Below are 15,176 nucleotides of genomic sequence, written 5' to 3' on the forward strand. Positions count from 1 at the left end.
TGAGCTCGACAACAGCAACAACAACACACAGATTGGACGATTTATCCCCAATAAAATTACTTTCAAAAACAATAAGGAAAACCTAAAACAAAAATAAATGCAAACTGTCTCATTTCCAAATAATCAAATTACAATTCTATATACTCTGTCTCTGTACCATTTCTGGTGTCCATATAGTTCAAAATAAAATTTAAAAAAAAAAACAACTTGTAAATACACATTTATACGAATATAAATTAAAATCAACATTTAAGAAAAAAACTGTGTGAATTTTACTGTGACAGACATTTGTATCTTTGCTGTCTGTTGAATCACAAAAAAAAAACTAAATGAAATAAAACAAAACCAATTATTCAAAGAAAATATGCGAATTTCCCTTTTATTTGCTGAAATTTTAGGGTTTTATTCGTTTTTTTTAGGTTCTTCATCATAAACATATCTATATCACTCAATTCTGGGAGTCTTAAATCTGACTCGGTCAAAAAAATTTATTTTCTCCATGTTCAAAATTTCAAGTCATTACGGACCCTGATGCATGAATGCTATCACACCGATAGTGTGGTCGTGTATGCTCTGCTTTTTGTGAAATGGTCTCTTGTATGTGTTTGTAAAAACTGTTGAAAGCCAATATTGAGTCGATTATTATTGACACAAACCAAAACAGCGTTGTGTTTGTTGTAAAATATGCACAATGCTTGGTTGGAGCGAAGAAGTAGACACCGGCCGTAAGACAAGTAACAAAGATTAATGGGCATCGTGCATAACGGATTTAGCTGTCAGCGATAAACGTGGTTTGTGAGATGTGCCCTTAGTTAATTTTGTTTGTCGAGCGTTTTTTTATATTAAAATTAAGATAGAGAAATATTATCCGTTGTCATTTGTCAATAGTGATGGTGTTGGCTTGAGTCCAAATCATAGCATCGTAACAACATTTTAAGGGAAAACAATTCTGCACATTTAGTTTGAACAATGACAGTGATACTTGCACGTTTTTATTGGTTGGCGATTGGATTTATTTTAATCAAGGTAATCATTCTGCAACACCTCACATCCGCTTCACATCAATTTATATGGAATTTTATTTGTAGTTCGAATTTCTCAGTGGTGATATAAATGTTCAAACGATAAAACGTCAAGATGTGCGTTCATTTAGTTCAAAAAATAGCTCTGATCCCAATGCATTTTTACATGGCAATATTTATGAGAAGAAAGAAGCGACAGTTGTGCATTTGAATCACATTGCCACGACTTTGCTGGAACTAAAAAGTCATCTAACGAATCAGCAAGTGGAGTTTGTGAAACCGATTAAGCAAAAAGTCGACTATTTGAAAAACATTTTGGATGCATTCCGTTTGTTTTACTCCGGAGCCACCATTAATAAAAATGCCAATGTCATTGCAAGCAGCGTACGAATCAACCAACAAAACACCGTGGCGAGAATTCAATTAAATGCAGAGCGAATTAAAGTCACGATGGACAAATTGAAAATGACTAATTTGAATCTAAGAAGTCAAATTGATGTTGAACATCAAATTCAAAAGCGATCCATCACCGAAGCAACTCGATGGAGTGGGAATCTTTTACAAGTTAATAAACTGTCTGTGTTGGGCCGGCGAGCCGGAACAGATTACACAGTAAAACCAATCAATAAGCGAGACTCAGTGCACAGTTTACTCGGAAAATTGCAGATGAATCGTCTAATGGTCAGAAAACTGCTGAGAACGCAAAATGAAACGTTCAATGGAATGCGCACAAAACGCTCGTTGCCATCGTTGGATCATCCGAAAATTATTGCTCAAACGATTAATAACATTGATTGGAACGAATTTTTAAGCACAGTGTTCAGAAAGGGAATCAACACTGTCATATCTGGTAAGTATTTGCCTCTATTCGATCAAATTCTTACACTGCTCTTTCAATTAATTCAAAAAAATCATGTTTTTTTTCAGGAAATTTGTATTTTTCCAAGGCATTGAACGCCGTGTATCTGTTGATTGATGAAACGGCAAACGGTTCCTTCATTACGGACCTTATGACACTTTCAACTGATCAAATAGTGGAATCAAATGTGTACATCCCCGAAATAATGACGGACGGTGATGTGAACGCTCGGATTTTCAATAATATGAAATACTTTGCCAATAATGTCGCATTAATCGGACGCGATAATGCTATAGATTGTAAGTAATTTTGATAGGTTTGGACAATGCATTCAATTCGTAATTCATTTACCATTGCTTTGTGTATTACTACGTAGCTCGTATCAAAGTGTTTGTATGCAATGTTAACTCTCAACTCAAACTGTCTGATGATGAAGGTGAAAGTATGACTGAACACATCGTTGGTACACATATGGATGATTTAACTCAAATTTACAACGGAAGAGTTCGAATCAAAGGGTCGGCGAACGTCAACAACATTTACATATCACAAGATCCCAGTCAATTTGCAGAGAATCCGATCGGCGTCAGTCAGCTTCGTGTAAACGGCATTCAATTTGATTTGTTGAACATAAGCCAACAATATTGGATGAAGACAGTCAATCAGGTATTTAGAGTATTTCGAGTGATATTAATTACCTACACATGCTTTCCCACCATTTTGGTGTTCTGGTATTATTCATTAGAGATAGCCTAACACTCTCCTCTCTTAAATTTTAGGATATCAAACATGTGACTTTCAATGAGCCGATTGTAAGTTCACAAGCAACGGTCACGACTGTAAATGGCACCATGGTCAATCAATATTTCTCCGTTTTGCATGATGCAGCCAGCCTTCCGATTTTTGTCGACTTTGGATCTCCAGTCACAATCAAAGGAAATTTGTTCAGCGATCAATTGTCAGCCCCGACCACTTTGCAAAAATTGAGCAACGATTCAGTTGTACGATTGGGAGGTACACAGGTCACAATGGATTCGCCAATCATTTTCAAGGAACGGCTGTTGGTTAACCACATAGACATGCAAGTTGAGGACAGTAGCCTTGTGCGAAAATCATTGAATACCATGGATGATGGGCACGTTATTCGAAAGGGATTTAAACGTCTAACTATTTCTGGCAATATAATCATGCCAAATAACATGTCGATAGTTATTCGAAATTTCAACGAGTACAGTTCGCTTAAGACTGATCTAGAGTCAATAATAACGACATTAGATAAATCGTTAGCCCAACTCATTTCTCAGTCACCGGTGATTTTTGAGAACGTTTGCACCGCACAGACCGTGCATGTGGAAAATGCAAATTTCATCGAAACAGTCCAACGAATCAATCAAAACTATGATATCAACGGAGTATTACAGAATGTAAGCCGTGTGCGTGAGCATTGCATTCAACCACTTTTGATCGATGGCCTCGTTAGATTTGTTCAAAATCCAGAGCTCAAAAACTCACAACACGTTTCCACATTGAATGGATTGGAATTCAGTAGGTATATGGAGACGGTTATTTTGTCTCCAGTCGATCACCATGCACCGGAAACACTTCAAAAATCATTCGAAATCAGTGGTGAGAAGTCTTTTATCACTGAGTTGAATATAAAATCCGCACACACGCTGGAAATAAACAAACGGATTCAAACGAATAAATGGTTAGAAGACGCCTTTCGTAAGCAACAAGCCGAAATGCATGCACAACAAACGATCGATTCACCTGGATGGCAGTTCAATGATGTAACATCGGATAATTTTGGCATACAAAGTACAATCAACGGTATCCAAATTGTAGCCGATGGAATTGATCCAACGGCAAAGAATATTATATTTGTTGATGACAACTCATCGAAAACATTAACGATCGTGTCGGACATATCGATTTCGAATGATGCACAGATCGGCTCCAACAGTAAACTGGAAACGACTGAGCTACGGCCATGCAATGTGTTAACGTTAATCCCGAAGACCGTACATTTGATGCAACGGTATTGGAATGAAGTGCATGTGATTGGAAATGTAAAAGTCGTTGACAAACAATTGAGTACAAAGCAATGCACCACTCCGTTTTGTTACTTCCAAATGGCATTGTTATCTGGAACGGAGGAAACCATCAATACAAACATTGTATTCAATTTAATCGACAGCCATGGTAAATTTTCATTCAATCAAATCATCATGTGGTCTACGAACGAGACCACATTAATGAACAACATCAATTTGCTAGACATTTTCAACGACGCGATAACACGTACACCGGTCCTTCCATCGAATATTGGAGAAGCAAAAACGTTCATTGCACCAAAGGAGCTAATTGGAAGCGAAATCATTTTCTATGTATCAGATGCACTTTCATCCAACGAGTTTACTGTGAATTTAATCAACGATATAAATGTCAACTATTTGAACCGCACATTATACCTACAAAGCACCACAAGAGAAATGATTGTTTACACTTGGCAAAAGATCCTGTTTTTAGATGCACCGATAGTTCGAACCATTACATTGCGGAATCAATCAATCAACGGTGTCGATGTATCAACGATTTTATTTGCACATTCCAATCAAAGTGCATCGCTCGTATTCCAAAATCAAATCAACGAACTCAACACAAAGTACACGGGTACATTCATTGGTAGTGGAACCGTTTACGTATCTCTGGTGAATGGTATATCATTCGAGTATTTCATCGATAATCGATGTAAGCTGTCGAACAATCCATATGCAACAAATAAGCCACAAACCATCGAAGGATACTACACTTTTGAGAATTTGATTTTAACCGGTGAGCACGTGGCAGTGGAGCAAATCAACGATGTCCCATGTGATGAGATGGTGCTAAAGCAGTCAAAGGAAAAGCAATCGATTACCGGCGATAAGCGGATTGAGGGTGATTATTCCCAGCTGTTTATCGAAAAACCATTCCATGTGTGGAAAACCAATCGATTCGAATTTGTTGCGATTTTCGCCAAATCCATTCTTCTGGATCACAAACAATCGATCGAACGTCTTGAGCAGCAAAGTCCATACCAATTGAATGCTCAAAGAGCATACGTACGGTTATGATAAATAGAAATTTCAGTTAAATACAGATCGAAACAAAATGTGATTCCTAACGCCATCTATTATCATCGAACCGAAACGCAACCAGTTCAACTGTCATACTCATATCAAATTGTCAGTCGGAAAGAAAAAATTGTTGTCAACATTATTCATATCAATTGTTATTTAAAAGCAAATAATGTAATAAAGCAAAAATGTTACTAAATGAACAAGGTAAACGGAGAGCGTTTTAAAGAAAAGATTGAGTGTTTTTATTCGGCTAAATCCATTCTGTTCACTGTTAGTTATTTCAGGTGAACAACAATTAAAGCAATTTTCAACATTCCTCAAAAATCATCAGACTGTTTTGAACAATGTCATTTCCAAGTGTTCAATCATCGCTACGGATGAGTGCAGCAATGATGAAATGCGATTGGGCTCAATTTTAACGTGTGCCGAAAAAAATACACTGCATTTACAACCAAGCTCTTCGATTGGAATTCACTTTTCATACGCTGCCGAGCAGATTTCAACCATTGACTTAATCCAATCGGATAATAAATGTTTGAATAAAACAATAGCTGTATTCGTTGAGCTATGCATGGAAGTTCGAAAATTGTGTAAAGAAGGAAATTCTCTACTGGTCAAATGCGTTTTTGCCAATGAAGAAGTATTCGAACACATACAAAACAGTGAAAACAACTTGATCGATGATCCGAATGAGTCTTCCAAAATCGATGATATCTCGTTGTCAATCGATGTCATCAACAAATTTAGCAGCTTATTGGGCGTACTTCTACAGGCTCAACAATTCATTGAGCGTTGCTTTATCATTGTTTCCGAAATCATTAGACAGTTTACAGCGTTATTTGATGTCAATTCTAGCGGACACATCAATGTAGATCACTCATCTTTACACTTCCAAGTAAGTCGGTTCACTTATTTTGTCGATAGTATTCAGATTTTTTTTTCTCTTATTCTGAAATGTATTTATCTTCCCAGACGGTGTTCAACTATTTGGCCGAAACCATAATTTTAATCATCAAATTTGATAGCATCTTTCAAGGTAGTCAATTGCAAAATGTGTGGCCGCAATATATGAACGCTATCAAATTAGCCGAAAGCAATATCAATACATTCAACGATGTGGGTGGTTTAACAAATGCTCTGCTTAAAATTGATTATCTACTGTCGGGCCATCTTTTTCAGGTAATCGACCATAACAACAACAAAAATATAGGATATCAATATGTTTATTATTCGCGCACATTTAGAGTTTGATTGACAGTGTCTCCACTTATCAAACCAAATACGAAACATCCGCACAAGCATTTACACAGTTTAGCAATCAGTATCATTCGTACCTAAAGAATACTTTGAATGTGGTGCAAAAGAACAATGCAACCGCTCAGACTCGAAACACTTCAAATTCCATACTGTCGTTCAGCACATTCAATGCTGAGGATAGTGCATCCAGTGATACGCTGTTGGCGCTGATCGAAGATATTGCCTTGGATCCATCGAGTTTAATTGTTAAAATGAATGCAATGTGTATTGTATATCATCACTTGTTTGGAAACTTGGACCAAAAATTATTCGCTAGCATCATCGAAAGCAATGCAAAGGTATGGTCCAGACAAATATCATTTGTGTACGAAATCTTGCGCACAAATTAGATGGCAATGCACTTTTTTCGCCCTGTCTTTTGAGCAAAAACCAATTTCACATTGATTCATATCTTATTTGATTTAGTTTCCCTGTGTTCTATTGCTGGACAATGTGATTTGGTCGCCGGATTTATTTTTGAATGAGTATGGATCAACTTTACTCGCGAAAATTCGCGGTGTAAATGAAAAAATATCTGTAGTCAATGTACAACGTACTCAACAGCAATGGCTTCAAACGAAATGTCAACGGCTTTCAAAGGATATGCCACTCCACATTAATCAAGTAGGTATACATAAAGGGAAAATCAAGTCGATACTCAACATCTGTATAAAGGGCTGCAACCCAATTTGATATTCTCAAAAACACTATTCCAATCATCATTACTAGAAAATATTAATACTTTAATTTTGGATTGGATTCAACCCAGATTACAACGTGGATAATGTGCTTTCGCAACGAATTTGGCTATAGTGGCAGAAGCAAAAACCAAAACCAGCCTTTACCCAATGGTGATTTAAAATCATCCGATTTGAACAGAAAAGTTGTTTTAATTCTACAGGGCATTGATTTTATAGAAAAATTTAACAATTTAATCAAAACAATAACAAACCTACACGTGCATATCGAGTGTGCAATGACAAAACAGAGTATTCTCTCCGTTTGCAAACTCATCGAACTTATGAAATTCGTGAAACTAACGATGAAAACATATTCAACGGAAATATTCAACACGACTTTATGTTTATCGCAATATCAACTGTATCAAACACTGCACATAATAACAAATGCCAAGGTAAAATCGAATGTAATTATCGAGTATAAAACATTGATGAAATTTGTTGCCATTGTTCCATACAGAAAACTTTCCAATCGGTATCTTCATCGAATTCATCGGTCTATGATGAAAGAACGGTGGATATTTTGTCAGCATTGGAACTGTCTCAATCAGTCTTGATTGGATCCCCGAATGTGAAACGAATTTTAGTAGCGCGATTGGCTTTGACAATGGCCGATCCGAAGCAAGTGTTTCAAATGGATCAACTGAGCAAGATTTGTCGTCTGTTTGTATCCATCGAACGTCTAATCCAATTCTCTGATATTCTGCAAAACTTATCATCCGAATCGTATATGTATTGGTATGAATGACCTATATTTGAGATAAATTTTACGATTTCGCTATTAATCCGTTTTTGTTCTTCAAGTTTTCAAGATGCAATTCTGCCGGTGTATACGCGTCATATAATCGATGTGAATGAAGCTTCTGACTGTGAGAAAATTCAGGTATTTAATTTGATATGGAAGCATATGTCCGTCCATGATTTCTTCAATTTACGATTTCAATCATTTTTCCGCAGTATTTATTCGAATCGATTGCCGATGGCTACTTTGATTTAATATTAGGATCGGATATGGTTGAATTCAAATGCCCCAGCAAACTCACTAGAGATACAAGTATGATCGTGAATGAAAATTTGATTGCAAAATTATGTGGTCTCATTGAAATGCGACTACGGTTGGATGTTCATACCAGTCTTCAATTGCTACAAGTAGAAAACAATGATCCATTCGAAAATACCCCAGCAAATCAAGCAAAGCGTATTCCAATTGAGGATGTGTACAGGCTCTTAGCTTCAAAAATGATTCCATTGTTGCGTACACATTCAAAAGAACCATTTTCGAAATACTGTTACTTGAGTTTAAGGGATCACGTGAGCAAGTATTTGAGTCAAATGTTCTACAATCTAACCACGATATCAATGCATGATTGGCGAACCTATGGACAAATGCGAATTTTGGCCAAACAAAAATTTCACCTGGAATCGGTCGAAGATCATTTGCCAACGCAAACTCTGGAACAGGGACTAGACGTGTTGGAAATCATGCGAAACATTCATTTATTCGTGTCAAATTATTTGTATAATTTGAACAATCAGATTTTTATTGAGAAAAACAGTAAAAATAAGCACTTGAACACGATCAATATTCGACACATAGCCAATTCATTGCGCACGCACGGCATCGGCATTATAAATACTACCGTAAGTAGCCAGTTTTTTCTTTGAGTTTGTTCTTGTTCCTTTCTTTTCTTTTTAGAGGTTGCCTAACACAAAAATAATACGCTTTTTTCCTTTCCTATTTCAATTTCAGGTGAACTTCACATATCAATTCCTTCACAAAAAGTTCTACATTTTCTCTCAATTCCTTTACAATGAACACATTCAGTCGCGTCTAATGAAAGATTTGAAGTTATTGCGTGAAGCCAATTCAGAGAAATCAGAAGACCAACAAATGTATAGCTACGAACGAGCCAATAGCTTGAACCGCTATATCCGCCAGCTTGGTGTATCGAAAAATGGACTCAGTTCACTAGATTTATTTCGACAGTTGATAACACACATTGGTAATGACATCTTAATCTTAATCCAATGAACTGCCATTGAAATCCGTATCAATTTTTTGCGATTCAATTTCCCAAAGGTAATGCAATGGGATACATTCGAATGATGAGATCGGGTGGAATTCATGCATGTTCAACGGCAACGTTATATTTGGCAATTGATGATGAAAAGCTGGAATTCCATGGTCCAAACAGTCAGCTATCGGGTACGGCTCAAAGCTCTGTTGACAATCTTGAGAACGAAGTGAAGCATTTACATCACAATTATGCTGAAGCCACCGAATATTTTCGTGTAGGTTCCGACAATTTGAGAAGAATGCTTACGGGTTTTTGTTGATATTTTAAATATATTATTGCAGTTACTTGTGGACGCATTTTCAACTTTCTTCCAAAATGATAAAAATCCACACATGAAACTATTTTATTTGATTGTGCCAGCGCTGATCATGAACTATGTGGAATATATTGTGGCTGCCAAGGAAACCATGAACAAGAAGATAAAAGAGCTTGGCACCTGCTTTACAGACGATGGATTTGCAATGGGGTTAGCCTATGTGCTGAGACTATTAAAACAAAATGCAGACTTCAATTCATTGCACTGGTTCAAAGCAGTCCGACAAAAATTCTCGTCCGAATTGGAACAGCTGGCGAAAGCACGTGAAGAGAATACTGACACCAATCTAAAACTTCAACAAACTCTTGCCTTGAGCGAAAAACGAATCAATGTTATTCAACATGAATTTGACTTTTTTTATTGCAGTTTGAACAGTGCAAAAATATTTTTTCAATAACGAAATTATAAAATCGCAATTATTTTTTTAATAAATATATTTTATTCTTATTGTTAATTAATGGAATGACTTTTTTTTTAAATAAACCGTTTTGTTAACAGATTTAAATAGTTAATGTTTGAGATGTTTGAAAGAAAAAAACATAAATAACACTATTTCTGCAATTTTGTGTGTCTTCTTCCAAACCAACTATTCGCAAATGTGAAGGGGTGTGTACGAAACATAAACGTTAAAGGAAATGAGAGCTGGTTTTCAATCAACTATCGCAGTTTTTAAAATTTTGGGCTTAAAATGTTTGCTGACACATAAATAATTTGTAACCAGAAATGAATATATTGTGGTGGGTTACACTATAGTGACGATTGTAGTGTAATGTATGTGACGATTGATTTTTTACACTTCGAATGATTGATTCGTATGAAAAATGTATCGTTTAAATTGACGATTGCCGATCTCCTCAGACACGTTGGACACACGTCGACCATCCGAATTGCGTCGATGTTCCTCATGTGCCAATCTGTACAAAAAATGCATTTTTTTTTAAATAAACCCCAAAATTATATAATAATGTAATGTTTCAAGGTAAGACCTGCTATAACGTGGGCTAGTAGCTGACGATTGACCAATACCAGGAGCATTTGAACTACAAACAAAAAAATTGTGAATATATTAAAACCTTTCTGAAATGTTCCTAAAATGGGTGAATAAAATTAAGCAAAGCCAATTTACCCGTTCTTGGCACCAGCTTGCTCCAAAGCCGTTCGGAATTGTTGGCACCCATCTGTCATGGCACCTAACACTTCTCAGTGCACTGATCCAGCAATACGGCTGGCGAGAGTTTCAAGCCTTTCTCCGCCTCGCTGCTCTCCATGGGTGAGAATATTCTAACAAAATAAAAGAATGAGTATACAAATTTGTCATCATTTGCAATATAAACAAACTCACCATCCGTTCTTCTGCTTTGGCTTTCAATCGTGATTGAAAGCTGCGAACCTGATCTTTTTCCACATTCCAAGCAGATAAAGGGTTGAATAGCACGCGAAATCGCGACGGCATCTGAAATGAACGCATGAGAATATTCTTGACCTGCGAAAAAAAGTTCGTTCCGAAATGCCTCATACATTCGTATAGCAACAAAAGAGACTCAAGAAAAAAGTGAGCATAAAAGTGTCCCATGATTATGGGGCACTTTTATTCTCACTTTATTCATGGAACTCTTTTATGCAATACAAATGTATGAGGCGTTTTGGTTGTGCATTTTGACTTGAGGCTTTTGTATGATAATTTTGATAACAAGGAATGCGAATTTCGATGTGGCGATAGCACCAATGGATTGGGCACAATAAATACTGTATCAAAATCGAAAATAAATTTAAACTTTTTTTTGATTTACGGCTGTATTGCGACCGTCAACATGGGAAGTTTGTATGAAAACCTCGGAGTGCCGCTGGTATTGCATTGGCTTCTATGGCCAAATGTACACATGGAAATATCTCGAAAACGGCTGGGCTAATCGGCAAAACAGACCGTGATGTCACTAGATCAGCCCAAATTCCACCGGATTTGTATTCTAGGCCGTCAAACCAGCCGGGTGTTTACACTCCCTTAGGGGGAGTGCCAATGCAATACCAGCGGCGCTCCGAGGTTTTCATACAAACTTCCCTTGTTGACGGTCGCAATACAGCTGTAAATTGAAAAAAAAGTTTTTTTTCGATTTTGATACAGTATTTATTGTGCCCAATCCATTGGTGGTACCGCCACATCGAAATTCGCATTCCTTGTTATCAAAATTATCATAAAAAAGCCTCAAGTCAAAATGCACAACCAAAACGCCTCATACATTTGTATTGCATAAAAGAGTCCCATGAATAAAGTGAGAATAAAAGTGCCCCATAATCATGGGACACTTTTATGCTCACTTTTTTCTTGAGTCTCTTTTGTTGCTATACGAATGTATGAGGCATTTCGGAACGAACTTTTTTTCGCATGTCAAGAATATTCTCATGCGTTCAAATGATATAAATTATTGATTGTTATTCATTAAAAATAGAATTGAAATAGTTATTAAATGTTCAAAATGAATCTTACGTTTGCATTGATGTAGTGCGCTGCGACAACGGCAAAAGGCTCGTCCGTCCAATAATAATTGCACTGAAATTAAAGACACAATTGTTTTTCAAGTGAATTTTTCTGTGGGTCCAAATGCAAACACACTTACCTTCTTCAGCACAGTCACGACAAGCCACATGTTCACACTCGAAGAACACAAAGGTTTTGCGACGATTGTAATCCGTTGTGCATATGTGACAACGCAACCACATCAAGCCATCTGAAAATTTCGAAGAGTATGCTGCTTTGTCCGCACATATTCTCAGTCGTAGCTGAATTTTTTCGGCATAATATTAATGTTTAAACAACGAACATGTAAATTACATCGAATAGAAAAAAAAAGTAACGACAAAAACATCAAAACAACATATAAAGCAATATGCTATTGTTTTTCAACTCCAAGGTTTATTTTTTTAAATATTATGAAATAGAGCGGCCAAAATACAGAGTTGAATAGAAGAGTAATGCACAAAATAAACATGGCATGAATATTGGCAAAATAGTATGGAAAATGCCAATTTCAATAAGACTTCAGAACACTTCGTTCTTTTTTTTATTGAATTAATTTTATTTCTATGTATATATTTTTAGCACTACATGAAATGTAGAGCTACTAATCTGCTTTTTTTTTCCGTCTAGATACTTTTTGAGTGTTGAAACAAATTATGGTGAATTTGAATTTTATGCTCATATTTTTTATTTAATTTAAAACAGTGGCAGTAACGACAAATAGGTGCATAATATCTCAAAGCGCCAATCAAATTTTTATTATCAAATGTTGTTTAAAAATTACATTAATTTTTCGTATAATATTTGCTGTGTCTTGTACAGAATTAAAGTGATTTTAGATTCAATGCTCATATTTTTTATTTAATAACCAAAGGCAGTATATTTCAAAAAAGAAATAAAACCAAGATCTTGTAATTCATTTTGCAAATAAATATATTACTTCAAAGTTACTTTGATGAAATACATTTCATGTAGTGCGCCAAAAAATAGTTTGTTGTGAAACAAAAAAATATATTAAGTACCTAAAAACTCAAGAACGCAGAGCGGAGCGAAGCGAAGAATAGTTTTTAGACGGCAAATACTCCAAATGTACTCTGTGATTTGCATTATACCTTCTACGGTCTTCTTCATAAAATTGCGCATCAATTTTTCTTTCATCAAAAATGATTTGATCATCTCGTTCATTGTATTTCCAATTTAGACCATGCATATTGCCATGACCGCCACTTATCAGCAATATTTCTTCATTTTGTCCGATTGTTGTTAGTATATGTTCCATAATATCTATAACATCACGGTGGGTGATGAAGCTATCGGCGCCCCAAACAATGCGTCCTCTTTTGTTTTTTATACCGTGCCAAATATTCTTACGTTCAGATCCAAATTCATGATAGATGCAGATTGCTTTTGGTAAACTTAGAAGCGTTTCAAAGCTTGGTTGTAAATATTCTTTTGGGATGCAATCGGAAGGTTTGAAAACTTCATTTTGACCTTCGTTTGAAGTCTGATCGCCATGATATATTTCAGAATCAAGTTCAAACTTGTTACAACAGTCGGATGGTTTGAGAACTTCAGGTTCTTCTTCATTTGCCAATTCTTCGAAATAATTGTAGGTCTGATAAGTGATTATCAGTCGTTGATTTTCTGGATTTTCCTGTTCATCCATATTGTAAATATAAACCATTCACGCCTTTTTTTCGTTAATAGCAAACTTCTGGATATTTTCTTTTATTTTCACTTATTCTCTTTTTTTCGTCGATTTATCTTTCACCGTTTTACACTTCGAAATGTCACTTGTTCTCTTCTTCTATTGTAAATCGATATTTTTAAATTTTCAAATTCCTTTTCTATTTAATTCTTCCACGTACTATAGAACCCAACTCTAGATGAAGGGTAAAACGATTTTGTGGTTCACGTTTTTTTCAGATCTATAGCAAACTTCTGGATATTTTCTTTTATAGTCGCCTATACGCTTTAATTTTCGCTAATACTCTTTTAAATTCTTTGTTCAAATTTTTATTTATTTACTCTTCTGATTCGGTTTTATTTCACTTTTTTTTCGAAAATTCGCTTTTATCTGAATCTCTCTTTTTATTTTTTTTCGCGGTTTTTGTTGTGTAGATACCAACACGCTCCACTACACGGGGAACAGACTGTTCATTCCCGTTACAAATCATACCGTTGCAGTCGTTCGGCATTTATCAATCGGATTGAAATTTCATTCTGATCGAACTTAGCACGGCCCAAGGCACGATCAGTGTCTTAAAATAGAAGATTTAAAACATTGATCGCAGACCATTATTCCATGAGAAACAATGATCTCGATTTTGGCATGACTTATTCCATTTTAACTTCAAACCGTGTATTATTTAACGAAGTGTACTAGGGGCATTATGTGCCCAAAACAATGTGCATGTAAACACGGAAATATGGTGTGAGAAGTAAACAACGATTTGAAGGTAAATGGAATCAATATTGAACCAGTCGTTTTGCTTTCAGTTTATATAAGAAAAAAGAATTAAATTTGTAAAATAAAAAAACAAATCAACGACTGTTTCAATAGAGGTAACGGGGCACTGTTGCAAAGCGACCGGAAAAACCCGAAGATCATTCCGGAAGAAAATGTATGAAAGAAACATACAGTACATACTCATGATTATAACAATGAAAAATGAAGTCACGAATAAATAATCAAATTTGGAATAAAAGAAAAAAAACATTCCGACGGCTCATAAAACTTAAATAATAATTTGGTCGTTGTTTTAATGTTAATTTGGTCCACGATAAACTCCAGCAAATAAGACTTCTTCGAATTTCTCATCATGAACTATGAACACGAATGGGCGATCACAATAGAAGTGAAAAGGCATGGAAAATATACCTGCTCTAACTGAAGTCATAGCAGAAGCTTTTGAACCTGATTCATTGATTTCGATTTTTGCCATATGTTTCATTTCAGTCTCTAAGAAACATTCATCGTGTGAACCTTCATATAAATCACAAAAATTTCCATTTTTATTGAATAAATTCTGAACGCCCATTTGTTTCAGTACCTGTAAATATTTGAAAAGAAAATTAATTCAAACATCGTTACTTCTAACATAAAATTATGTCACTTTTAACATTAGACTGGCTATTTTAACATACCAATTCCAAGTCAGAAACTTTATCAATTGAAAATTTTGGAAGAGAAACGGAGATTGTCGATTCCCAATACACACCATTGAA

The 15,176-nt window shown here is 35.6% G+C and overlaps 2 protein-coding genes across 3 annotated transcripts; both read left to right on the top strand.

Moving 5' to 3' along the window:
• Positions 1–547: 547 nt before the first annotated feature.
• Positions 548–5,233, top strand: LOC129578933 (uncharacterized). The gene is made up of 6 exons (XM_055468288.1): positions 548–791; positions 889–1,026; positions 1,089–1,872; positions 1,950–2,180; positions 2,258–2,547; positions 2,661–5,233. The coding sequence occupies exons 2-6, from the start codon at positions 970–972 to the stop codon at positions 4,995–4,997; spliced, it is 3,699 nt and encodes a 1,232-aa protein (XP_055324263.1). The 5' UTR covers positions 548–791; positions 889–969; the 3' UTR covers positions 4,998–5,233.
• LOC129578932 (WASH complex subunit 4) lies at positions 3,437–9,891 on the top strand. 2 transcript variants are annotated; one of them, XM_055468286.1, is made up of 12 exons: positions 3,437–5,207; positions 5,279–5,898; positions 5,976–6,182; positions 6,248–6,598; positions 6,726–6,923; positions 7,069–7,434; positions 7,500–7,777; positions 7,844–7,922; positions 7,997–8,680; positions 8,790–9,042; positions 9,120–9,331; positions 9,399–9,891. In XM_055468286.1, exons 1-12 carry the CDS (start codon positions 5,189–5,191, stop codon positions 9,828–9,830), a joined length of 3,699 nt encoding a protein of 1,232 aa, XP_055324261.1. In that variant the 5' UTR covers positions 3,437–5,188; the 3' UTR covers positions 9,831–9,891. The 2 variants fall into 2 exon arrangements, with proteins under 2 accessions (XP_055324261.1, XP_055324262.1); XM_055468287.1 differs by having other exon boundaries at positions 5,090–5,207; positions 5,288–5,898.
• The last annotated feature ends 5,285 nt before the right edge of the window (positions 9,892–15,176 follow it).

Source organism: Sitodiplosis mosellana, unplaced genomic scaffold (genome assembly GCF_009176505.1).
Source record: "Sitodiplosis mosellana isolate CC-2019 unplaced genomic scaffold, AAFC_SMos_1.0 Smas_scaffold_6226, whole genome shotgun sequence".
Taxonomy (NCBI): domain Eukaryota; kingdom Metazoa; phylum Arthropoda; class Insecta; order Diptera; family Cecidomyiidae; genus Sitodiplosis; species Sitodiplosis mosellana.

Excerpts from the sequence above, each read along its gene's own strand:
- LOC129578933 (XM_055468288.1), top strand. The coding sequence starts at position 970 with ATGACAGTGATACTTGCACGTTTTTATTGGTTGGCGATTGGATTTATT. Across the intron at positions 1,873-1,949 it reads AATCAACACTGTCATATCTG|GAAATTTGTATTTTTCCAAG; the intron begins GTAAGTATTTGC and ends GTTTTTTTTCAG. Across the intron at positions 2,548-2,660 it reads GGATGAAGACAGTCAATCAG|GATATCAAACATGTGACTTT; the intron begins GTATTTAGAGTA and ends CTTAAATTTTAG.
- LOC129578932 (XM_055468286.1), top strand. Across the intron at positions 6,599-6,725 it reads TCATCGAAAGCAATGCAAAG|TTTCCCTGTGTTCTATTGCT; the intron begins GTATGGTCCAGA and ends TATTTGATTTAG. Across the intron at positions 9,332-9,398 it reads AAGCCACCGAATATTTTCGT|TTACTTGTGGACGCATTTTC; the intron begins GTAGGTTCCGAC and ends ATATTATTGCAG.